This window comes from Panthera onca, chromosome F2 (assembly GCF_046562875.1).
Source record: "Panthera onca isolate mPanOnc1 chromosome F2, mPanOnc1 haplotype 2, whole genome shotgun sequence".
NCBI classification, from domain to species: domain Eukaryota; kingdom Metazoa; phylum Chordata; class Mammalia; order Carnivora; family Felidae; genus Panthera; species Panthera onca.
In genome coordinates, this window is record NC_138356.1 from 6,515,044 (window position 1) to 6,541,987 (window position 26,944).

A 26,944-nucleotide genomic window follows, 5' to 3' on the forward strand; every position below is an offset into this window, starting at 1 on the left:
AACTTGGGACAGGAGTGGGGTCCTCTGACATTCACCTTGGCACTCCATAGGAGATGTGGAACACTCACTATTAATTACAGGATCTGGGGTCTCATGTTCTTCCTTCAGACATACACCCAAGGCCATTTCCATCCCTAGTCCAGCCTTTTCTGGGGAGCATGCCCCATGTGCTTGTTTCCTGACAGGTTAGTTCTTCCTCTCTTTAGGCAAAACCAGCATCTTCACTTACACTGGAGAACACAGCGACACAGAATGGCTGGAGTAAGTTGACTTTTCAGATCACCCCAATTAGACAGGATGAGGGGAATATCCTTGTACCTCTCAATGTATGGATCAGTCATTTCAACCCAAATAGGTGCCTCCCAGAACACTTTCCCCAATATTCCATCAGTCTGGACCCAAAGATGGGGGAGCCCATTCATATGGGCTAAGTAAAACATATCTTTGGGAAGTTTTTTTGTTTTTATTTTTTGTGTTTTTCCAAAATTAACCCTGACCCTTTCCTGCAAGGAGTGGTTTTCCTGAAATGGAAGTGATGTCTATAACCACTTCGCAAAGTCAGACACTTCAGCTCCACATGGGAATCTTGAAGATGAGTTCAGCTTGTTCGTGCTGCGCGCCCCTCAGTGTGGCAGCAGTGGGAGGACTGGACTGCAGGGTGGAGGACTGGAGGGGCTGAGACAGGTACAGTTGAGCGAAGCCCCCGATAGACTCACCAGAAACAGGGTTGTGAGGGCGTCACAGGACAGTGAAGCTGAAGGTGGACCATGGGTGCACTTGTAGAAACCTTTGTAGACATCTTCTTTCTGCTCTGAAAATGGAGAATGCACTGTGCAGTTATACAAATCCATAGAGATGTTCACACCAACTCCCCTTCAGCAAATGGCTCACGAACCATGAGATCATGACCTGAAGCCGAAGTCAGACACTTAACCGACAGAGCCACCCAGGCGCCCCTAAAACGTAAACATCATTAATCACAATCCACTGTGATTTATTTTAGGAATGCATGGGTGGTTCACAATTCACAGGTAAAACAATTTTATAAATCATATTTAAAAAGATGAAGGGTAAAAACCATATGATCATCTCTATAGATGCGGCAAAGCATTTGACAAGATACATCATCTGTTCATTTTAACAACTCAACAAAGTGGGTTTAGAAAGTATATACCTCAACATGAAAACGGCCATATATAAAAATAAAACATGCTAATGTACCCAATGGTGACAAAGTGAAAACCTTTCCTCTATGATCAGGAAGGAAGTACAAATATCTACTTTTACCACCTTTGTTCAACATAATACAAAAAGTGGTAAACAGCAATAGGACAAGAAAAAGGAAAGAAAAGTCATCCAACATGGTAAGGGAGAATGAAAACTTACTCTTTGCAGATGATATGACACTATATAAAAAACCTTAATGAATCTACCAAGAAACCTTGGAATTGAAAATTAATTCAATAAAGTTATAGAATACACAATTATTATGCAGGAATCTGTTCATTTCTATACTCATGATGATGTAGCAGAAAGATAAAAAATCCCAGCTACAATTGCACCAAAAAGAAATTATCGCTGAAGACTTCCATAATCTGAGACATCCAAATCCAAAAGATATAGAGAAGCCCCATCAAATTCAACAAAACAAGCCAAAATCAAATACATATTGTAATAAAATTTGGAAAATATAGAGATAATAAAAACATCCTGAAAGTATAAGAAAAAAGAAGTCCAACCTATAAGGAAAGACAAATGATGTAACAGCAGACTTCCCCCACAGAAACCAGGCCACAGAAACCAGTGGCATGATATATTCAACACACTGAATGGGAAAAATATGTAGTCGAGAATATTCTATACATGAAGGCTGTCATTCAGAATAGAAGAGATAAATAGTTTCCCTGACAAACAAAACTATATTGGTTCATGAGCATTAAACGAGACCTTCAAGAAATAGTAAAAGGGAATTCTTTGAGTGAGAAAGACAAAAACAACAAAGACTAGAAGGAAAAAGAGAAAATCTCCATAAGCAATGACAAAACAAACATGGCAGTAAATTAATAACTGAAAATAGTCACTCTGAATGTCGACTGCATGCTCCAATCAAGAGACATAGGGTGTCAGAATGCATAAGAAAAACAACACCCACGAATATGCTGCCTTTAAGAGAATCATTTTATACCTAAAGACACCTGCACATTGGAAGTGAAGGGATGGAGAGATATTTATCATGAAAATGGATGTCAAAAGAAAGCCAGAGGGGCAATACTTACATTAGAGAAACTAGATTTTAAACCAAAGGCTAACAAGAGATGAATAAGGTCGCTCTATCATAATAAAGAGGTCTAATTAACAAAAAGATCTAACAATTGTACACATTTATGCCCAAATTGGAACACTCAAATACACAGAACAGTAACAAATACACAGGAAGTCATTAACAGTATTAACAGATGTTAAGGCCACAATTACAGCTGTGGACAAATAATCTACGCAAAAATCAACAAGGTAATAATGGCTATGAAAGACACACCTGGACCAGATGGACTTAGCTGATATATTCAGAACTATCCATATTAAAGAAGCAGACTACACATTCTTTTCAACTGCACATGGGACATTCTCCAGGGAGGATCACATACTAGGTCACAAATAAGGTCTCAATAAGTACAAAAAGATTTAGATAATACCATGATTATTTTCTAACTACCATGCTATGAAACTGGAAGTCAGCCACAATTTTTTTTTTTGAAAAACCACAAATACGTGAATGTTAAACAACATACTGCTAACGAATAAATGGGCCAAATAAGAAATTTGAAAACATAATGAAAAATATATGGAAACAAATAATAATGAGAACACAGCAGTCTAAAACCTTTGGCGGGCGTCTGGGTGGCTCAGTCGGTTGAGCGTCCGACTTCGGCTCAGATCATGATCTCACAGTTCATGGGTGTGAGCCCCTCATCAGGCTCTGTGCTGACCTCTTGCTCAGAGCCTGGAGGCTGCTTCAGATTCTATGTCTCCCTCTCTCTCTGCCCCTCCCCCACTCACTCCTCTGTCTCTCTCTCAAAAGTAAATACACATTAAATTTTTTTTAAAAAAGAATGAATGGTGAGTGATTTTAGCATCTTTCCATGTGTCTGTTAGCTATCTCTCTATCTTCTTCAGAAAATGGCTATTCCTGCCTTGTGACCATTTTTAAGTTGATTATTTGTTTTTTTGGTGTTCATTTTTATAAGTTTTTTTAATCCATTTTGGATACTAACCCTTTATCAGGTATGATGTTGGCAATGACTTCTCCCAGTCTGAAGGCTGCCTTCTAGTTTTGTTGATAATTCAGTTCACTGTGCAGAAACATTTTATCTAGATGAATTCCCAATACTCTATTTTTCTTTTATTTCCCTACCACAAGAGACATGTCTATTGAGAAGTTGCTTCAAGAGGGGAAGATGGCAGTGTAGGAGGACACTGGCCTCACCGCGTCCTACTGATCACTTAGATTCCACCGATATCTGACTAAATAACCCAGAAAACTGCCAGAAGACTAGCAGATCGGACTCTCCGGAGGCAAGCATAGACAAGAGGCTCACGGAAGAGGGTAGGAAGGGCGGAGAGGTGGTGCACACTACACGGATTGGCGGGAGAGAGCCAGGGCAGTGGAGGGGCAGCCCGCCCCGCAAGGCAGAGCCCCCGAATTCTGGCTTGCAAAAGTGGAGGGGCAGACTCTGTGAGTTCTGACAGCCAGTGGGACTTAACATCTGGAATGTTAAAAGTCAACAGCTCTGCTCTCAGAGAGCAGGGAGGGTGAGAGGACTCCAGGAGGGAGAGTTGTTGAGCCCAGGAAGACAGAGCTCAGCTCAGCAGGGAACAAAGGCACTGGCAAGTGCAATTTCCCTCTCCCATCCCCCAGCTGAAATTCCAAAGGGAACCAGTTCCCATCACCGAACTTGCTTGCACCCCCCAAATGCCCAATGTTGTGCTTCTGTGGATCCATCTCTGACTGGCCTGCCTCCCTCATGGTGCTGTAGGGCCCCTCCTGCAGGGGACCACCAATGGCAAAGCTAGCTAAGCCTGCCCTTCCAGCCCCTGTGCGCCTTGCAGACCCTCCCCTTCTAATACCCCCTTGGCCAGTTCCCATCGAAGCAGCACCACAGGCCTGGCCGTGTGCAAGTAGCCCAGACAGGGGCCACACCACAGTGAGTCCTGCCCCTGGGAGAGGGGAAGAGAAGGCACACACCAGTCTGACTGTGGCCCCAGCGGTGGGCTGAGGGCAGACATCGTGTCTGACTGTGGCCCTGCCCACCAACACAAGTTACTCCAGACAACACAGGGGGGATAAAGAACCTATGTGTTGAGAGATAGGGGAAGATGGTGGGGTAGGAGGACGTTGGGCTCGCTGCGTCCTGCTGATCACTTAGATTCCACCCACATCTGCCTAAATAACCCAGAAAACTGCCAGAAGACTAGCAGAACGGAGTCTCCAGAGCCAGGCGCAGACGAGAGGCCCACGGAAGAGGGTAGGAAGGGCGGAGAGGCGGTGCGCGCTCCACGGACTGGCGGGAGGGAGCCGGGGCGGAGGGGCGGCCCGCCGACCACGCAGAGCCCCCGAGTCTGGCTGGCAAAAGCGGAGGGGCCGGACGGAGTGTGTTCCGACAGCGAGCGGGACTTAACATCCGGAAGGTTACAAGCTAACAGCTCTGCTCGGAGAACGGGAGGGCTGGAGGACAACGGGAGAGTTGTTGAGCCCCGGACGACAGAGCTCAGCTTGGCGGGGAACAAAGGTGCTCGCCAGAGCCATCTCCCTCCCCCATCCCCCAGCCAAAACCCCAAAGGGAACCGGTTCCCATCAGGGAACTTGCTTGCACCACGCAAACACCCAACGCTGTGCTTCTGCAGATCCATCCCTCTGGTGGCAGGTCTGAGTCCCTCTCAGGGCTGCAGGGCCCCTCCCGAAGCAGATCTCCGAAGGAAAAGCAAGCTGAGCCTGCCCCTCCCGCCCCCGTGCACCCTGCCGATCCACCCCAGCTAATACGCCAGATCCCCAGCACCACAAGCCTGGCAGTGTGCAAGTAGCCCAGACGGGCTACGGAACCCCACAGTGAATCCCGCCCCTAGGAGAGGGGAAGAGAAGGCACACACCAGTCTGACTGTGGCCCCAGTGGTGGGCTGGGGGCAGACATCAGGTTTGACTGCAGCCCTGCCCACCAACCCAAGTTACTCCAGGCAGCACAGAGGAAGTGCCCCGCAGTCCCGCACCACTCCAGGGACTATCCAAAATGACGAAACGGAAGAATTCCCCTCAAAAGAATCTCCAGTAAATAACGACAGCTAACGAACTGATCAAAAAGGATTTAAACAATATAACAGAAAGTGAATTTAGAATAATAGTCACAAAATTAATCGCTGGGCTTGAAAACCGTATAAAGGACAGCAGAGAATCTATTGCTACAGAGATCAAGGGACTAAGGAATAGTCAGGAGGAGCTAAAAAATGTGATACAGGAGCTACAAAATAAAATGGAAACTACCGTGGCTCGGACTGAAGAGGCAGAGGAGAGAATAGGTGAACTAGAAGATAAAGTTATGGAAAAAGAGGAAGCTGAGAAAAAGAGAGATAAAAAAATCCAGGAATATGAGGGGAGAATTAGAGCACTAAGTGATGCACTAAAGAAAAATAATATACGCATAATTGGTATTCCAGAGGAGGAAGAGAGAGGGAAAGGTGCTGAAGGTGTACTTGAAGAAATCATAGCTGAGAACTTCCCTGATCTGGGGAAGGAAAAAGGCACTGAAATCCAAGAGGCACAGAGAACTCCCTTCAGAAGTAACTTGAATCGATCTTCTGCATGACATATCATAGTGAAACTGGCAAAATACAAGGATAAAGAGAAAATTCTGAAAGCAGCTAGGGATAAACATGTTCTAACATATAAATGGAGACTGATACGACTAGCGACAGATCTCTCTACTGAAACTTGGCAGGCCAGAAAGGAATGGCAGGAAATCTTCAATGTGATGAACAGGAAAAATCTGCAGCCGTGAATCCTTTATCCAGCAAGTCTGTCATTCAGAATAGAAGGAGAGATAAAGGTCTTCCCAAACAAACAAAAACTGAAGGAATTCGTCACCACTAAACCAGCCCTACAAGAGATCCTAAGGGGGATCCTGTGAGACAGACAGCACAGGGGAAGTGCCTGCAGTTTGGAGTCACCTCAGGGACTACCCAAAATGATGAAACGGAAGAATTCTCCTCAAAAGAAACTCCAGGAAGTAGCGACAGCTAATGAATTGCTCAAAAACGATTTAAGCAATATAACGGAACAACAATTTAGAATAATAGTCATAAAATTAATCGCTGAGTTTGAAAAAGGCATAGAGGACAGCAGAGAATCTAATGCTACAGAGATCAAGGGACAAAGAAATAGTCATAAGGAGCTAAACAATGCTACAGATGAAGTGCAAAATAAAATAGAGGTGGCCATAGCACGGATTGAAGAGGCAGAGGGACAATAGGTGAATTAGAAGGTATAATTATGGAAAAAGAGGAAGCTGAGAAAAAGACAGATAAAAAAAAATCCAGGAATATGAGGGGAGAATTAGAGCACTAAGTGATGCAATCAAATGGAACAATATCCGTATCATAGGAATTCCAGAAGAAGAAGAAGAAGAAGAGAGAGAAAGAGGCAGAAGGTGTACTTGAACAAATCATAGTTGAGAACTTCCCTGATCTGGAGAAGGAAAAAGGCATTGAAATCCAAGAGGCACAGAGAACTCCCTTCAGGTAACCTGCATTGATCTTCTGCATGATGTATCACAGAGAAACTGGCAAAACACAAGGATAAAGAGAAAATTCTGAAAGCAGCTAGGGATAAACAGGCTCTAACTTACAAAGATAGACCTATAAGCGTAGTGGCAGACCTATCTACTGAAACTTAGCAGGCCAGAAAGGAATGGCAGGAAATCTTCAATGTGATGAAGAGAAAAAAATATGCAGCCAAGAGTCCCTTATCCCTCAAGTCTGTCATTCAGAATAGAATGAAAGATAAAGCTTTTACCAAACCAACAAAAACTGAAGGAATTCATCAACAATAAACCAGCCCTACAAGAGATCCTAAGGGGACTCTGTGAGTGAAATGTTGCAAGGAACGCAAAGTACCAGAGACATCACTACAAGCATAAAACCTACAGACATCACAATGACTCTAAACCCATATCTTTCTATAATAACACTGAAAATAAATGGACTAAATGCTCCAACCAAAAACCATAGGATATCAGAATGGATTAAAAAAACAACAACAAAAACAAGACCCATCTATTTGCTGTCTACAAGAGACTCATAGACCTGAGGACACCTTCAGATTGAGAGTGAGGGGATGGAGAACTATTTATCATGCCACTGGAAGTCAAAAGAAAGCTGGAGTAGCCATACTTATATCAGACAAACTAGACTTTAAATTAAAGGCTGTAACAAGAGGTGAGGAAGGGCATTATATAGTAATTACAGGGTCTATCCATCAGGAAGAGCTAACAATTATAAATGTCTATGTGCCAAATATGGAAGCCCCCAAATATATAAAACAATCAATCACAAACTAAGCAACCTTATTGATAAGAATGTGGTAATTGCACGGGACTTTAATACTCCACTTACAACAATGGATAGATCATCTAGACACAGGATCAATAAAGAAACAAGGGCCCTGAATGATACACTGGATCAGATGGACTTGACAGATATATTTAGAACTCTGCATCCCAAAGCAACAGAAGATACTTTCTTCTCAAGTGCACGTGGAACATTCTCCAAGATAGTTCACATACTGGGTCACAAAACAGCCCTTAATCAGTCTAAAAGAATTGAGATCATACCATGCACACTTTCAGACCACAATGCTATGAAACTTGAAATCAACCACGGGAAAAAGTCTGGAAAACCTCCAAAAGCATGGAGGTTAAAGAACACCCTACTAAAGAATGAATGGGTCAACCAGGCAATTAGAGAAGAAATTAAAAAATACATGGAAACAAATGAAAATGAAAATACAACAATCCAAGTGCTTTGGGATGCAGCGAAGGCAGTCCTGAGAGGAAAATACATTGCAATCCAGGCCTACCTCAAGAAACAAGAAAAATCCCAAATACAAAATCTAACAGCACACCTAAAGGAAAGAGAAGCAGAGCAGAAAAGACACCCCAAACCCAGCAGAAGAAGAGAAATAAGAAAGATCAGAGCAGAAATAAATAATATAGAATCAAAAAAGTAGAGCAGATCAATGAAACCAAGAGTCAGTTTTTTTAAAAAAATAAACAAAATTGATAAACCTCTAGCCAGGCTTCTCAAAAAGAAAAGGGAGATGACCAAAACAGATAAAATCATGAATGAAAATGGAATTATTACAACCAATCCCTCAGAAATACAAGAAATTACTAGGGAATACTATGAAAAATTATATGCCAACAAACTGGACAACATGGAAGAAATGGACAAATTCCTAAACACCCACACACTTCCAAAACTCAAACAGGAAGAAATAGAAAACTTGAACAGACCCATAACCAGCAAAGAAATTGAATCAGTTATCAAAAATCTCCCAACAAATAAGAGTCCAGGACCAGATGGCTTCCCAGGGGAATTCTACCAGACATTTAAAGCAGAGGTAATACCTATCCTTCTCAAGCTGTTGCAAAAAGGAGAAATGGAAGGAAAGCTTCCAGACTCATTCTATGAAGCCAGCATTACTTTGATTCCTAAACCACACAGAGACCCAGCAATAAAAGAGAACTAATGGCCAATATCCCTGATGAATATGGATGCAAAAATTCTCAATAAGATACTAGCAAATCAAATTCAACAGCATATAAAAAGAATTATTCACTATGATCAAGTGGGATTCATTCCTGGGCTGCATGGCTGGTTCAACATTTGCAAATCAATCAATGGGATACATCACATTAATAAAAAAAAAAGAAAAGGACCACATGATTCTGTCAATTGATGCAGAAAAGGCATTTTACAAAATTCAGTATTCTTTCTGAATAAAAATCCTCGAGACAGTCGGGATAGAAGGAACATACTTAAACATCATAAAAGCCATTTATGAAAATCCCACAGCCAATATCATCTTCAATGGGGAAAAACTGAGAGGTTTCCCCTGAGATAAGGAACACAACAGGGATATACACTCTCACCACTGTTGTTTAACAGAGTGCTGGGAGAGTGCAATCAGACAACAAAAGGAAATCAAAGGCATCAAAATTGGCAAAGATGAAGTCAAGCTTTCACTTTTTGCAGATGACATGATATTCTACATGGAAAACCCGAAAGACTCCACCAAAAGTCTGCTAGACCGGATACATGAATTCAGCAAAGTTGCACGATACAAAATTAATGTACAGACAGCAGTTGCATTCTTATACACTAATAATGAAGCAACAGAAAGACAAATAAAGAAACTGATCCCATTCACGATTACACCGAGAATCATAAAATACCTAGAAATATACTTAACCGAAGATGTAAAATATCTGTACAATGAAAACTATAGAAAGCTTATGAAGGAAATTGAAGAAGATACAAAGAAGTGGAAAAACATTCAGTGCTCATGGATTGGCAGAATAAATATTGTTAAACTGTCAATACTACCCAAAGCTATCTACACATTCCATGCAATCCCAATCAAAATTGCACCAGCATTCTTCTCGAAGCTAGAACAAGTAATCCTACAATTTGTATGGAACCACAAAAGACCTGAATAGCCAAAGTAATACTGAAGAAGAAGACCAAAGCAGGAGGCATCACAATCCCAGACTTTAGCCTCTACTACAAAGCTGTCATCATCAAGACAGCATGGTATTGGCACAAAAACAGACACATAGACCAATGGAATAGAATAGAAACCCCAGAACTAGACCCGCAAATGTATGGCCAACTAATCTTTGACAAAGCAGGAAAGAATATCCAATAGCAAAAAGACAGTCTCTTTAACAAATGGTGCTGGGAGAACTGGACAGCAACATGTAAAAGAATGAAACTAGGCCACTTTCTTACACCATTCACAAAAATAAACTCAAAATGGAAAAAGGACCTGAATGTGAGACAGGAAACCATCAAAACCCTAGAGGAGAAAGCAGGAAAAAAACCTCACTGACTTCAGCCACAGCAATTTCTTACTTGACACATCCCCAAAGGCAAGGGAATTAAAAGCAAAAATGAACTATTGGGACCTCATGAAGATAAAAAGCTTCTGCACTGCAAAGGAAACAACCAACAAAACTAACCAAAGGAATGGGAAAAAATATTTGCAAATGACATACCGGACAAAGGGACAGTATCCAAAATCTATAAAGAGCTCACCAAATTCCACACTGAAAAACAAATAATCCAGTGAAGAAATGGGCAGAAAACATGAATAGACACTTCTCTAAAGACGATATCTAGATGGCCAACAGGTGCATGAAAAAATGCTCAATGTCACTCCTTATCAGGGAAATACAAATCAAAACCACACTCAGATATCACCTCATGCCAGTCAGAGTGGCCAAAATGAACAAATCAGGAGACTATAGATGCTGGAGGGGATGTGGAGAAACGGGAACCCTCTTGCACTGTTGGTGGGAATGCCAACTGGTGCAGCCACTCTGGAAAACAGTGTGGAGGTTCCTCAACGCATAGGGGCACTTGTACCCCAATGTTTATAGCAGCACTTTCAACAATAGCCAAATTATGGAAAGAGCCTAAATGTCCATTCACTGATGAATGGATAAAGAAATTGTGGTTTATATACACAATGGAATACTACCTGGCAATGAGAAAGAATGAAATCTGGCCTTTTGTAGCAACGTGGAAGGAACTGGAGAGCGTGATGCTAAGTGAAGTAAGTCACACAGAGAAAGACAGATACCATATGTTTCCACTCTTAAGTGGATCCTGAGAAACTTAGAACACCATGGGGGAGGGGAAGGAAATAAAAAGTTAGGGAGGGAGAGAGCCAAGCCATAAGAGACTCTTCAAAACTGAGAGTAAACTGAGGGTTTATGGGGAGTGGGAGGGAGGGGTGGGTGGGTGATGGGAATTGAGGAGGGCACCCCTTAGGAGGAGCACTGGGTGTTGTATGGAAACCAATTTTTTTTTTAATTTTTTTTTAACATTCATTTATTTTTGAGACAGAGAGAGAGAGAGCATGAACAGGAGAGGGTCAGAGAAAGAGGGAGACGCAGGATCCGAAACAGGCTCCAGGCTCTGAGCTGACAGCACAGAGCCCGATGCGGGGCTTGAACCCACGGACCGCGAGATCATGACCTGAGCCAAAGTCGGACGTTTAACCAACTGAGCCACCCAGGCGCCCCAAAACCAATTTGACAATAAATTTCATATTTAAAAAAATGAGAATGTTGCCTTGGAGGTGAGTCTTTAGAGAAGACAGGGTGGAAACTCCACCCCAGGCAGATGTGGTCAGGAAGGCAGTGTTCCTGTCCTCCAGCTCCCAGTTCAGGGATATGACATCTCACTGGCAGGGGCAGGCCATCACCATATTTCACCTCCTTCTACTCGGCATTTTAATTTAGTTAAAACATTTTTTTGAATTTAGTTTTGTGAGACAGAGAGAGAGAGAGAGCAAGAACGAGACAGAGAGAGACAGACAGAGAGAGATAGACAGAGCATGAGCAGAGGAGGGGCAGAGAGAGAGGGAGACACAGAATCCAAAGCAGGCTCCAGGCTCTGAGCTGTCAGCACAGAGCCCGACATGGGGCTCGAACCCACAGATCACGAGATGATGACCTGAGCTGAAGTCGAACACTTAACTCACTGAGCCACCCAGGCACCCCCAACTCTGTGCTTCAGTGGCTAAATTCCTGCTGAGTATGGCTTCCACCTAGTCCCTACTCAAAAAGTGAAGGCTCTAACCCAGGTGTGGCAGGTTGAGACTACTGGGACCACATCTGCCTAGCCCCAGCTCCCTCATAGGGCCCATCACCTGTGCCAGAGGTTCAGAGATTTGGGGCAGGGGGAGAAGATTTCTGTAAGAACAGAGAGCTCCTAAAAAACACTGACTTTATTTGAAACCGTGGTGAAGTTCAATTTTAAGGGCCCTCTCAAACACAACAGAGACCTTGAGGATGAGCATTTAAGAGAAGGCTGATAGCTCTATGACAGCATTTGGGTAAACCACAGGTCAGTTTACTAGAGAGAACCACGGGAGAGCCCTCTGGGTAGAAACAAACCTCAAAGGCTGGCCTCAGAAACTACTCCTGCAAAGGGGTCCAAATTTACTTGGAACCTATCGTAGAGCAATTGATGTCCCAGGGCATTGTTGGAAACGGTAGATCAACCAGACTTCAGTTAGCTGATCTGAATGGCCAAGTATGACCAAGTATGACCAAAAGGACAGATCGCAAAGGACAGACCAGGGAAAAAGAGAGCGATAGAGAGCCCTGCTGAAACTGCTATCATCCCATGCTCAAGGCTGTGCTCCCTGACGAGTCACATCACTGATTACACACCACAGGGAAAATAGACTTCACTCAAATAGCCTGGCCAAGTCACTAAAGACATACACAAGCAAAAAATGAAAATGAACGTTGGGAAGGGAAGAAGAGGATCAGTACCCAGCACTGGTACAATATATTACCTAAACTGTCCAGCTTTTAGCAAAGCTATGATGCAAGCAAAGAAACAGGAAAGTATAACCCATCACAGGAAAGAAAAAAATAAGCAGGCGATATAAGCTGAGCAGGCCCAGATGTCATACCCAACAAAGAGGTCAAAGCAGCCATTATATATATATATATATATATATATATATATATATATATATGTTCAAAGAACTAAAGGAAACTATGCATAAAGACCACACTTGTCTCATCAAGTAGACAATATCAATAACAAAATTTTTAAGAACCAGGGAGAAATTCTGGAATGAAAAAGTACAGTAAATGAATTAAAAAAAAAAATCAGTAGAGTGGCTCAACAGTAGGTTTAAACTGGCAGAAGAAAGAATCAGTGAACTTTAAGATAGTTAGACATTAAGTAATCTAAAAACAGAAAAATAATTTCTTTAAATGAAAAGAGCCTCAGAAAGGAGTGGGTTACCATGAAAGACACCAACATACACATAATTAGAGTTCCAGAAAGGGAGGAAAACAGAAAGGAGCAGAGAAAACTTTTACAATATCTAACGGCTAAAAAGTTCCCAAATTTGATGAAAACCATTAGTCTAAACATCCATGAAGCTCAATGAATTCCCTGTAAAATAACCATAAGGAGATCCACTCTCAAACACGTTTTAGTAAAAATGGTGAAAGACAAATCCAAAAGAAAATTTTGGAAGCAGCAAGTGAAAAATGACAAATTGTATATAAAGGAACCCCAATAAGATTAACAGAAACATCTGATTGCTCATCAGAAACAATAGAGCCTAAAAGGTAGTGGGATGATGTATTCCAAATACTGACAGATAACAAAACTGTCAACCAAGAATCTTATATTTAGCCAAGTTGTCTTTCAAAAAGTAAAAGCAAAACATAAAGGCATTTCCAGATAAACAACAACTTCGATAATTTGTTGCTAACAGACCCACCTTATGACCATACTGAAGGAAGTTCTTAAGCTGGAAGCAAGTGACTCAGACAGTGACTTAAATTCATCAGAGAGCGCCAGGAAAGGTAATTATATAATTATAAAAGACAGCTTAAAATGCATGGTGTCTTTCCTTCCTTAAGCGATTTAAAAAGCAATTGTATAAAAACAATGTGTACATAAGTGTATTGTTAGATTTACAACAGATATAAATGAAATATATTTGAAAATAATCAGAAAGGAGGTAGGCGGGAGCAAAACCGAAAAGGAGTAAGGAAGTGATACCAGAGTAATTCAACAACAGGAACAAATGAAAAGAACCAGTAATCTCAATAAGGATAAGATAGCAAACTATGTAGTTATATATTTACTCCCCTTTCTCTTTAACTTCTCTCATAGACATAAAATTATATAAAGTTGTAGCAATGTACTATTGCAATTGTAACATATATCAACGTGATGGGTGCACAAAAATATGTGATATAACAGCACAGAGGTCCTAGAGCTATGGAGGAATAGTATTCATATATTTTCCTGGAAATACACTATCATAAAACTGAAGTATTTTCTGATAACTGAAGAAGTGTATGGTAAATCCTAGAGAAACCACTAGGAAAATACCTAAAAATTCTATTGTGAAAAAAATCATTAAAAGAATTAAAATGTTCCACTGGGAAATATTCAGTAATGTATAGAAAGCCGTAAAAGAGAAACAGAAACAAAAGACAGGAGACACAGAAAGTAAAAAGTAAAATGGCAGACATAAATCCACTATGTCAATAATCACAGTACATGTGAATGGATTAAACAATCCAGTCAGAAATTCAGAGACTCTCACACTGGGTCAAAACAAGATCCACATATATGCTCTCGAAGGAGACATCATATAAATTTGTTGCAAGTAAAGGATTGAAAACAATACATCATGCAGACAAAATCCACATGAAAGCTAGAGTAGTTATGCTCATATCAGACGAAGCAAACATGAAGACAAAAACTATTATAGAAATAAATGGGGGCATTTATAATAATGAAAATATTAATTTAAAAATTATGAGGGCAAAGTTCTCTTTCAATGCTTTCCTTTAAATGGCAAAAAATATAAATGAATTAAACTTCCAACTCGAAAAGTTACCACAAAAGCACATAGGAGAACACAGAAGGAAATAAAAACGATAAATGCGGAAAAAATAAGACAGAATAGCAATGGGACGGGTAAAGTAATTCGAGAGCTATTTTGTTGGGTTTTGTGTTTTGAGAGGAGTACAGGGATAAACAAGAACTTTTCACAAATTTAATCAATTTTAACAGAGCAAGAAAAATGAAAAGTATAACGAAGTATTATAGCAATCAAAGGGAGAATCAAAAAAGGAACCAATTATAAGAAATTATTGATACAACTCTATGCCAATGTATTTTAAATGTACGCAACAAGGGACAACATTTCCAATAAACTAGACCACTAACCACAGAAGAAACTAAACAAGCAATTTTATGTAATACCTCCATACATGCTCTAAGCCTAGAATGTTCTACAGTCTCTTAAATATAATGATCCCAAGTTATGTAATTTATTCCAGAACACGTATAAACACACACAAAAAAATTGGGAAAAAATTGGGGAAATATTTGAAAGCTAGAACCCTTCCAGGTCTGGGTCTCTCCCACCCTGGGAGAGGGCCATCTTCCCGCCAGGCTGGCCACCCCCACTGGATCGCTGGGCCCCTGATCACTCTTCCCCACTGGATCACATCATGCAGCAAGCCCTGTTCTGACCCAGTGCATCTCTGACTTCCTGGAGCCCTGGTGCCCCCACATGCCCCTGTCCACACCCCTTACCAGATCCGAGGAGGATGTTGACTACGCCCTTGGCCATGTCAGCCTTCAAGGTCAAATCTGTAAACTTCAAGGCTGTGAGTGGAGTCACCTGGGAAGGCAGAGAAGGCTGGGTCAGGAAGGACCGGAAAGTGGGGTTCTGCCTTCCTCTCCCAGCAGCCGAGGTAGCAAGCAGGGAGAAGCAGTCATGGCAAGAGGACCCTCCGGGGAAAGCCCCATCGTAGCGGGTACCACCAACCCAGGCAGCTTCCCCACAGCTCCAGTGGAAAGTGGGGAGTAAGGCCTGCTCCCTCCTGTGTCTTCTAGTGCCTTCTCCTGGCAGGCTCCAGCCTTGTAGCCAGGACTGACCCCTTCCTGAATGTTCATACCTTCTTCATTCAGGGCGTGGAGCGATCCAGGACTGCCTGGAAGCACCTCAGTGCCAAGCAGTGCCCAGTGCTCCCTGGTGGGTGCGAGGTTCTAATTACCACCTCGTGGCTGGAGGCCATTGCCCTCCCCAGCCCTGTGAGCAGTGTCTCCTCTTCTAACCCAGGTAATCTTCCTTCTAGAGGTTGGGTTGTGCCCCGCCCACCACGTGGTCTTAGGCTGAGCCACAAAATCTGTGGGGTGCTGGCCCTGGGAGGGCACAGGCCTGCTACCGGGCCTTCTAGGGACAATTCCTGGATCTGTGCACAGCAAACCCCAATAACGCGACAGGTTATGGGTTGCTGCCATGCTCAAATAAGCGAATGTATGCAAATTTTTAATTTTCATATAATTTGTTATGCACTAAAATGCTGCCGCAGGGTGAATACTGTAAATGCTAGCTGTCGCTATTGCAGGATTTTAAATTATAACTTTCTTGGAGCCAAGCTGCCCCAGAGCAGCCAGGAGACCTCCTGGGCACGCTGTCCAGAGCCACATGATGGAGCATCTTGCTTTCAGCCCCTAACACCCCTGGGGGCAGGCAGGGGACAGGCTGTTACGTTCAGTATACAGGTGAAGCAGCCGAGGCTCGTGCAGGGGGTGTCCTCATCCCCAGGGGACCCTGCTCAGGCCCTTCCAGCCTGCCTGAGTGACCCTGACATCTACCTGTGCAGCTTCTGTGTGAGGGGCTGAGGGGGGGGGGGGGGTGCAGGTGCACAAATCCCACAACTCCTTGCTCCCTCCAGGACTTTCAGGCGCTGAAGACAAATAAGGCACCAAAGCTTTCTCAGAGTATGAGGCCTGGACAAGGGATACCAAACAGGGTTTCGGCTCCCCCAAATCCAGAGGGCTGGTGTCTGTGGGAGAATCCCTAACTCTGCACACCAAGTAGCTGCAGGTACACACACAGCTGACCTGACTCAGCCACCCCATGGTCGAATGAATGGACGCTGCCTACAGCCCACACTGACCCCTGCTGCGTGCTGCCCCCCGCCTCTGTGAGCGGAGCCCATGGAAGGCCAGCCCCCATCAGCAGTACCCTTCCTCCCTTGAGGAGGTACCAGTCCTGGGTGGGCAGAGGGCCCAACGGGGCACCTGCCTCCTCCTCTACAGTCCATAGGCCCCGCCTGGAACACGCCCAGACCCACCCGGGCAGGCTTGATCACCACTGTGTTCCCAGCAGCCAGGCAGGCGGCCGTCTTCCAGGAGAGTATCATCAGGGGGTAGTTCCAGGGGATGACGATGCCACAGACCCTGTGGTACAAAGAAGTGGGTCTTCGTCTCTCCACTCAGCCTGGGTGCCAGACTGCACCTGCCAACTGCTTCCTGTCCCCAAGCCTGACACCCGTTCCACTCCAAGCATCTTGATATGGTGCCCAAGGTCCCCCTGAGAGAGCTCACCCCTGGCCTTCCAGTCCCTGATGGGGCAGTATGTCCATCCCCTCTTCCTGGCAGGGCACAATGCCAGGGAACGTGGTTTCTCATCGGAACTGTCAGACCTGCCTAAGGACAGTCCAGTAGGGCAGGACACCAGGCAGTGAGGGGTTGACAGCAGGCAGGGCCAGGGAGAAGGACAGGGATCACCCAGGTGGGCAGAGAGAACATGGGAGACAGTTGGAAATGGGTGGGCCAGGAGGAAGTCGGCGAGGGTCCTCTTGGGTGAGGCCAGGGTGTAGTCCCATGGAGAAAAGGAAGCCGTCAGCTGGGGAGGCCTAACAAGGCTTGTCTGCTTTGCCTTAAGAGATGGTACCCAGCATCAGTGTGCCCCTTGGTCCCAGAGAAAGCCTCTGGGTGAGCAGTGTCTCCATCAAAGGGAAGCCCCTCATGGTCCCGGGGGGGCCTAATGGTGACACGTGTGGTCCCAGCAGGCATGAGGCCCCGCTTTCCCCTGACTCCTGTAAAACCCAGGGCACTGTCTTCGTCCGTGTCAGACAATTAATGAGCCGGTCCACACAGAGCTGCTCAGGCTGCCTAACTTGTTTTCTTCATCATATTCATGATCATCACCACCACAGAATGTTTCCCTAAAGAGGACTTAGCTGAACCCAGGAAGGGGGAAGAGCGTGTGTGAAGGCTGAGGTCAGGACAATCTGGGGCCCAGCACACCATCCTGGGAACAACAGGGTGCACTCAGGGGTGTGGAGAGCCACCCCCCACCCCCACGTACACCCAGCAGACCCAACAGGACGAGAAGGAGGAGGGAGCACGGTGAGTGTGTCCAGGGAAGAGGGTGAGGTCATCAGGGTTGTGGGGGCTCCAAAGGAGAAAAGACATCATGAAGTCCCACTGTCATAGCTGAACTGTACTCCCCAAAATTCAGTTGAAATCCTAACTCCAGAACATCCTTATTTGGAAATTGGGCCACCTCAGATGTACTTAGGTAAGACGAGGTCATACTGAAATAGGGTGTGTACCTAACCTAATAGGACTGATGTCCTTCAAAAAACAGAGCCATGTGAACAGACAGACATGCACAAGGAGGACGCCAAGTGAACATGAGGGCAGAGATCGGGGAACACCCAAGATCGCCGGTAAGCCACCAGAAGCTGGGGGAGACGCCTGGAGCAGATTCTCCCTCATACCCTCAGAAGAAACCAACACTCTGACACCTGAATCTGGAACTTCCAGCCCCAGAATGCTGAGGCAACAGATGTGTGCTGCTTGAGTCTCTTCGTTTCAGCACTTTGTTATGGCAGCACAAGCGGATGCATAAACCCGCCCATATAGGGACAACTTTCCCAGTCCCCCAACTCCCTGGGAGGCTCTGCATCAGTGTCCTCCTCAGTCTGATGGCGACAGACTCCTCGGGAGGCATCTGCAGGAGCAGTGACCACGCAGATTCCTGTGACTGGCAGCCAGGTGGCCCCTGGTCCCCCTGACCAGCCCTTCTCAAGGTCTGCGCCCGAGGAAGGGGCTCCGAGCACATGGGCCATGCAGGGCTCTCACTCTGACGTCTTGGCAGGGTTGTTCCTTGTTGTGGGGGCCTGTCCCGGGCCTACCTATTGTGTCCTCTGGGGGACAGGCTGGGTGGGAACCCCTGCCCTGGGGTCAATGCCACATCCCACCCAGGCTGCCCCCTCTCTGGGGGCTACAGGACAGGGTTTTCCTGCATCCTCAGCCCACTCTCCCGACAGGGGCTGCCCTCACCAGCAGGCCTGTCCTTCAGGACCTGGTGTGGTCATCTGTACTCATTGCTGTCAATGCAAATGGCAGCTGAACACATTCTCCTTCTGACTCCCCCCCCCCCCCACATTCCCAAAGAAGCCGAGTGCCCTTGACCACCATCCACAGGGAGGTGAGGGCCCTGCTGGTGGATCCCAGAGGCCCCACGTTGCAAGGGGCACAGGGTAGGTGGGAATGCCTGCTGGGTGCTGACCACTCTGGGCCTCTGGTGCACCTTTGACGATTTTAGAGGGCATTCGTCAGTGTGCTTCCCTCACACGAGTTTCTCCTGGAGCTGTTCCGCGCGGTCCCCACAGCTCTCTCTGTCCCAGGCCTTCACACAGCCACGCGCCAAGCCCCGGTTAGGAGGCCGCAGAGTTCAGCACGGGTTGTGCAGGGTTTTGCTCTCAAGGCCCCAATTTGGGGACTGAACAGTCACTGCCAAGTTGCCTTTCACAAAGGTGGACCCTCTGTCCCACCCCAGGCAGTGTGAGGGGGCTTCTCTCTCCCTAGGCCTTGGGACCATCTGATGGTGAGGCGAGGCCCCTCACGTCTGGGTTTAACATCATGTCCCCAATTCCTAGTCTTTTCTATGTTGATTGGGCAGGTGTCGGTCTCCTGTTGAGCACTGGTTCCTATCCTTTGTCTATTTCTCTACTATTTTTACACTGCTCCTGGGTGCCCTGTAGTTCTTAATTTTCTGCATATTCATCATTATAATCTTTGCAGATAAAATTTTTCAGGTGTGCCCTCTGTTTCCCACTATGACCCTGACTGATACACGGCTATTGTGGGGATTAAGTAAAATTACACTTATAAGGTCATCGAAACGGTGCTTGGCACAGAGCAGGTACTTTAAATGTGAAAGCTGTTTTATTTGCTGGAATCTAAGTCCCCTGAGGGCAGGCATTGCCATCAGTTTTATCATTGTTGTATATCCCGCACCTGGAATGTATGGCATGTAGTAATCCGTGAATAAATAGTGTTTGATAGACGCGTGGAAAAGGGATGAGCACTCACACTACGAATCACGCGAAAAGTGCATAGTGTGTGGTGAGTCTTTGCCCGGCGCTGTGACTCACCCAATAGGCTCCTTCCCGGTCAAGGCCGGGTTGTGGCTTGGTCTGGCCTGGTGGATGGGGATGGTGGAGCCCCGGAAGAAGCAAAGGGAGTCACTGGTAGGGGGCTCCATGGTTTCCTTCCCCTTCCCCCTGGGCAGCCAGACTGTGCTTGGCCTGCACCTCTCAGCCCCATGGAGAGGATAAGAGGCGTTTCTGGCAGAGACCCCAATGAACCTGTTGGTGATGGGTATCTCTGGGAAGGGTTGACCCATCCCTGCCTCCGGTGGGCAAACCTCTGGAAATGGCTCCTAAGGTCACTTATCCCTGGGATCCAGGACGTGGTGAGCTACCCCTTCTGCAAAGATGCAGGATTGCACAGTTGACCTTAGGATAGGGAGACAATGCAAATGGCCCCAGCATGACCTCGGGAGCCTCCACAAAGGCAGAGTTTTCTCCAGTTTAAGAGAATCTGAAGGATGCCAAGCCTGAGAAAGGCAAGGGGAGTGGGGGGCCAGAGTGAGGCCAGAGCAGGGCCTGCGTTAGCCTCAGCCAGCAGCCAGCAAGGACCTGGACCTTCAGTCCCACAACAACAGGAGCTGAGTTCTCCAACACCTGAGAGAGGCAGGCCTGCAGCCAGGGTCTCCCCAGAGCTCCAGATAAAGCCCAGCCTGGCTACACCTTGACACTGACCTTGTGAAATCCTGGCATGGAACCCAGCCAAGCCTGCCTGAACGCCCCATCTGCAGAAATGTGAGCTGAGGGTTGTTGTAAACCAATAAACTGGGGTCATTTGTTGTGCAGCCTATCGGCTAACACACTGCCCTAGAGTTTCCAGCTGAGCCCAGCTTGCCTGTGTGAGCTCTCACTTGCTGGGCAAGAGCCTCAGCCCCACCTGAATTTTGTCGCACCAGCCAGCAAAGTAGCGGAAGGTCTGGATGGACGTGCCCACGTGGGTCTTCAGGGCCAGTGTGAAGGCAGTGCCTGCATCCAGAGCCTTCATGGTGGCCAGTTCTTCCTGCTGCTGTTCCATGAGGTCCGCCAACCTGGCCAAGGGGTGGCGGAGGGGATAAGGAGGTCACCATCCAAAAAGGCCACCCCCTCTGTCTCTGGACAGCCTTGACCAGGGGAAAGCATGTCCAGCTTCAAGCACCAGCAGATCCAGTGGAGCGTGCCCCCAAGGATGGCATCCGTGGGGAGGGAGAGGTGGGATGATGGGAGAGATTCAAGGGAAGGTTCGTCTACACCGCGCCCTCCTGAAGTGTGAACTCTCTGAAATCCAGTTGCCCTCCTGTGATTCCGGTGGGTGTGCTTCTGTGGACAGCCTGGGAATTAGATCTTTGCCCCCTTCTCTGATATAAAGGAGCCCAAAGAGCAGAGTGCTCAGGGGACAGGGTGCCCCGAGGAAGGTGGAGGCCTCAGACCCAGAGCGGCTCTCAAACCTGTACATGGGAGAGCTCTGGCCCAGAGAGAAGTCTGGGACGAAAGACTGCTGACCAGCTCCTCTCTGCATTCAGCCATGGTCTGGCCTAAACACCCCAAGTACACACTCACACTCCCTGGGAAGCCAACCCTAATTCCTGCCCACTCTACACCAATCACCTATCCCTCCAGTGTCCTGATAGCAACCTCTACCTGTCTTCAAACCTTGCATGACTGTTACGGATAGTCACTTAGTTGACTATTCCAGGACTATTTGGCTCTCCCTGAGGCCTGGGACAGGATTTGGTCTCCTGCTCCCTACGGACCTCCTACAGCCACTGGGCACACAGTCAGTATGCAGCATAAGGCTTGTGGGTGACACTGTGGGCCTAACAGACACAGGCAATCTAGTTGCATAGCCACATGGTTACTTCAGACAGTGACACATCCAGGGAATTCTCTAGTTAAGAATAGCCAAGGTGTCAATCAGTTTTTGAGAAGCATTACAGACCAAATAACAAAAACACCATGTGGTGGCATTTCAAAGCCTAGGGTTGTATCAACCAGAAAAACAGATGTGTCACAGGTATAAATCTGTATTATAAACAAGCCACAGTTGGCCTTTGTGAATTGGCCTCTAGTTGTTCAGCTCTTCACTGCAGGGTGAGACCTGTCAGCTTAAAAGCTTGCTGGATACACATTTATGTCTCCAATTATTTGAAACGTAGCCCAAACAAGCAGACTTTAGCTATTTAAAGTCGTCTTGCTTTGCATCCCCCACTCGACAGCTATTATCGTTGGAGAGATAGACTATGCACTTACAGCTGCTGCCTTCCCAGCCCTCTGACCCAAAGATCCCTGCTCTGCTGCTGAACAACATTGCCAGGACTCGGGAGCCCCCCTCTCTGATCACCCAACCTCCAAAAGTTCCTTTGCACCCTTCCCGTTCTGAGTAGAGACCGCCCCACTACAGTCTCTGGAGGGTCTCCCGCTATGGGGGTGTCGCCTCCTGAAGCCTGTTGTGCTTTCTACCTTCTCATAGTCCTATCTTTTCCCTCGATCAGCCCCAAATCCCTCCAATTCTGCCAGACAGTGTCACCTGCATGTGATGTGGCCAGGTCACAAAGCCCTGAAGTAACTATCACCTCAGCACGCCATTTGGGAGGCTCGGGGAGGAGAACTGAGTGGGATTGTTCATTGTCAACTTCGTTGAGCTGTACCTCTGCCTCCAGCATCCTGTCCCCAGAAAGCACCGGGGGGGGAGGGCAGCGAAGCACCCACCATCATCCCAGAGGTCCTCAGGACAGCCATGAGGAAGGGCAAGTGTGGGGTGCCACACAGGCTCAGCCTCACTTCCAGCAGCCTGGGTCATCACCAGATTCTTGTCTGTGGACCTAAGGAAGTGTCTAAACAAAAGATGACAGCTTCCTACACACTCCGCCACCAGCTCTCGGTGGCTCCACTCTGGCAGCTGTGGACATTGGCCTCTAGGTTCCCGAGAGGCTCTATCTTCTCCCTCAGTGGTTCTTGGGGCCTGTCTAGTGACTTTCTCTAACACTCTTTTCTGGACCTTTCTTCCTAGTGTCTCCCACAATTGCATAATGTCTCAACCCTATAATGTATTCTGTCTTCCATAATATGTATCCATGGTGCTCTATTTTCCTCATTGAACCAGGGGCTGCTCCCTCCCGAGCCAGCAATGGGCGAACCTCCACCATGGGGACTGGGAGGTTGCATGAGGCAGGACCAGGTTCCTGGGAGCCCTCAGGTCTGGGCTTGAGATGTCTGTCAAAGCAGCCCAGGTCTCTACTTAGAGCTGTGCAGGGACTGACTCAACCCTTCACTATCATGTCGCTGGTGGTGTTATTATGACATAAGCCACTAGATGGCAGCAGAACTGCTCAAGGGAAACACTCTTGGGTCCGCAAACATCCACCTCTGGAGTCCCTGCTTCAGGGCCAGAAGGCTTCTCTCGGCATCACCAGCCTGGGCTTGCATGGTTCAGTTTTGCCTAATCTGGGGGCACTAGGTCACTAGGCAACGGCTTCCTAAAATTGACAGGCTCTTCAAGGGGTCTTGAAACTAACTTGCGTTAGAGCAGGCTGGGTGCACCCTTGCCTGCCCCAACCTGCACCATCTCTAACCCATTTTGAAACTAGACAGGCCCCTCTCTCTGGGCCTGGAGAGGGTGTCCAGGTGTTTCTGGAGGCTGGAGGCTGTCCTGGTGCTTCTGGCCTCTGAATAGGAAAAAAAAATGGCATTCTGACTGCAAGGCCAAGGTGGGGCCTCTCTCCCACCAGATGACAAGTACATTTGGACCACATCATGACCAGCCTCTATGCCTGACAGCTTCCCCAGGACCCAGAGCATAGAAGTCAGGCTCCTGAAACTGGCTTGTTCACTAGGCTTTTCGACACTGCCTAGCTCCTCTGTGCAGCGCCCTCCCTACTGAAAACATCACACCAGTTCCTTGGGGGGCAACTGCTCCTCCCCCACTGGGACCACCTGGTTCTAAGGGAATAGTATCTCTCCTCCAGGCCGCACTCCCACCCCATGGTCCTAAGTGGATCAACTCTACGTCCTTCCCTAATAGTTCTGATGAAGCTAAGGGGAGAGAGCCCCTTCTTCCCTGGTTTTAGAAAACAAGGAAAATGGGAGATTCCAGCAGTCAGGGAGGTCTGAGTGAGGACCACCGGGAAGACCAGAGCCCGTGCTTCTGTCACTGGCTTCTACATAAAATAGCCCTGATCTCTCCTCTGGTCCAGTCCACTCAGGGAAGTGGTGAACATGTCCGAGACTGCCCAGGACTATCTGTTAGCTTTGCCAGTTTACTGCTCCCATCTGATTAGCACCTCCACTTTTATGCCTCATCATTAATCACACTGTTCCCTCCACTGAGGACAGTTTTCCCTTAAGGCTACTTGCGTCTTGTGACATCCCTCCTGCGTCTCAAGTCACTTCCTCTGAGAAGCCTTTTCTGAGTCTCAGGCCTCGGTTGCACAACCTGTCTCGGACCCCAACTTACGCCTGGCAAAACCCAAGCATGGAGTTCCAACCCAAACAAAAGGTGGGGTAGCTGACAGGAGGCTGTGGGGCTCTCACCTGTATAGGAGCCGGCCTCAATCCCATGCACTGATCTTCCCCCACAATCCAATCTCAAAGGCACCCTTAGTGGCATCACTGCCTTGTCAACATCGCCGACCTGGGCCAGGGACACCTGGCAGATGACCCGTGGTGGAACAACGCCGTGAAGCCCTCCCCGGACGCTGGTACACAGATGCCTCAAGTTGCTGCTCCCTGGCCAACTGGGCGGGCTCAGTGGGGACAGCAGGTGAACGGGAGGGCCCTGGAAGGGTGTGCACAATGAGGAAAGGCAGGGACCTTCGAAGAGGCTTGTTCGCGTTTCTCCATACCAGGACCCTTCTTTTCAGTTGCCCGCTGAGCCCAGAAAGGGAAACAGACTCAGGCTGCAGCCTTGAGGCTGAGGATCAGCTTAAAATTGTCAAACCAAGAGCAGAAGGTGATTAATTTGGTAAGTCCTAGGAAGAAAGACTATTTCTTAAGTGAAACAGTCTACATGTGGAAGATGACAGGACCATTCCTGTCCCCATCCTTGCTCTGGGTCCAGCAGTGCCCATGGGCACTATAGTGCAGCCTCCCATACCTCCTGACACCTGGGCTTGGCCAAAGGAAAGCCAGGAGGAGAGAGAAGTGGGAGGTGCGAGGCCAGGACCCTGCCGGTTACCACCCGCATGGTACACCCTCCCCGCCCAAGGGCCCAGCACCCAGGCAACCCTGTCCAGACAGCTTCCCTTCTGGGATTCCCCAAACAGGCCTCAAGGTGGTAACAGCTCATGCTTCTGCCTGAGGGCACTACATCCCCTTGTCTGTGTCCCCACGCCCGGTCTATCCCTTTGTCAATTATTTTCTTTAAACTCCCTTCAAGTGACCCAGCTGAGTGTGCTATGTGCTTCCCGCAGGCCCTGAGGGATGCTATCGGTAGGGCAGAATGGAGAACTAAGTATGCACCTGTAGGAGGAAGTGTTGTTCCAGGTAGGCGTGTGTGTGTGAGTGTGTGTGTGTGTGTGTGTGTGTGTACGTGTGTGAGACTACAATATGCGCGTACTGGGTCATGACATAAAAGGGTCAAGGTCGAGAAAGTCTGACAAACATGGGATTCAAGGCAGAATTCCCAACAGTGGGGTGTCACATATTCAAGAAGGTAAGGCCCATGCTGAGGTTACTGTTGACACGGGGACGGGGAGGGAATGGCTTCATTTCTTCCATGGGGGATGTTAGCTCTCCTCCCAGTCTCTGAAGCAGGCTCCAGACCTTTGGAATCCTCCTGCCTCCCTGGCTCCAGCTCCGCTCTGGGCCATTCCCGTAGGGAGGACTGGAATCTGACCGCAACCATTCTGTGTGCAAGTAGAGGCCCCCTAAGCCAGGATCCCCAGACACCGGGTGGAGCAGTAGATGAGAGAGGAGGCCTTGGAGGGGGAAGGTGGAGGGAGCGCAGGGAGGGAGTGCAGGAAGTGCCCTCACACTTCCATCTGTTGGCTTGACGGTCTCATAGGTCTCGGCACCCCAAACACGTGCCCAGCGAAGAGCTGTGGGCACCTGGAGGGTCAGCTTCTTCACCGCCTTTTCCACCTGGGAAGGGAATTTTTGCACGGATTCACTGCAGCGTGGAGTCTTCACAAGGTGCAGTAGTGACAGATATGAACCCACAGAGAGACACAGGAAACACAGATAACCACTCATGCACACACACACACACACACACACACAGCCAAGGGGCCAGGGCTCAAGGCCCCTTGGCCTTCTCAGGGTCTCTGCAGCCAAATCCAGTCCTGCTGCCCTCCTTAGCCCAGGGAGCTATTATGGGGGCAGCGGTGGCAACTGAGCAATAAGAAGGGACGACGAGCACGGGATCTGAGGTCAGGCTCGCTTGGGCTGCCACCCCTGTCCTGCCACGTACCCGCTGTGTGATCTCACACTGGCTGCTAGGCCTCTGCAAGTAGGAAGTGCCGGTTGGCAGACAGACACTTGTGAGTCACCAGACGTGACACCGACCCCATTGCTCGCTTCCCCGTAGACCGGAAATTCCAGACCGAATGGCATCCTTGAAACACCATTCGTCTCCTGAAATCTGTTCGTCAGTCACCTGACCACAACCCTAAGGCCAACCTGGTGTCCATCCTGGCCACCTACACTTTCCTCATCAGCTTTTGAGCCAAACAAACGATCCCAAAGTTAATTCCTTTGGCAGCTCGTAGCCTGCCAACACACTTGAGGATGATTTTTCAAGAGTTTCTTTTAAAATACGCTCGCAGGGGCGCTAGGGTGATCTCAAGATTCGTGAGTTCGAGCCCTGCATTGGGCTTTCCGTGGTCAACACAGGGTCTACTTCAGATACTCTGCCACTTGCCTCTTTGTCCCTCCCCACATATTCTCTCTCCCTCTTTCTCTCTCCCTCT

At 47.3% G+C, this 26,944-nt stretch overlaps 1 protein-coding gene across 2 annotated transcripts in view; it reads right to left on the reverse strand.

Moving 5' to 3' along the window:
• Window positions 1-454: 454 nt before the first annotated feature.
• Window positions 455-26,944, reverse strand: part of LOC132664878 (uncharacterized) — a 47,796-nt gene continuing 21,306 nt past the window's right edge. Inside the window, exons 1-3 of one of the 2 annotated variants that reach the window (XM_081792182.1) lie at window positions 16,974-17,140; window positions 15,424-15,511; window positions 455-811 (exon numbers count right to left, since the gene is read on the reverse strand). In XM_081792182.1, the coding sequence (XP_081648308.1) occupies window positions 624-811; window positions 15,424-15,511; window positions 16,974-17,042 (345 nt within the window). In that variant the 5' untranslated portion in view covers window positions 17,043-17,140 and the 3' untranslated portion in view covers window positions 455-623. Of the gene's footprint in view, window positions 812-15,423; window positions 15,512-16,973; window positions 17,141-26,944 lie in introns of those variants that run through there. The other variant, XR_014136515.1, reaches the window with a different exon arrangement.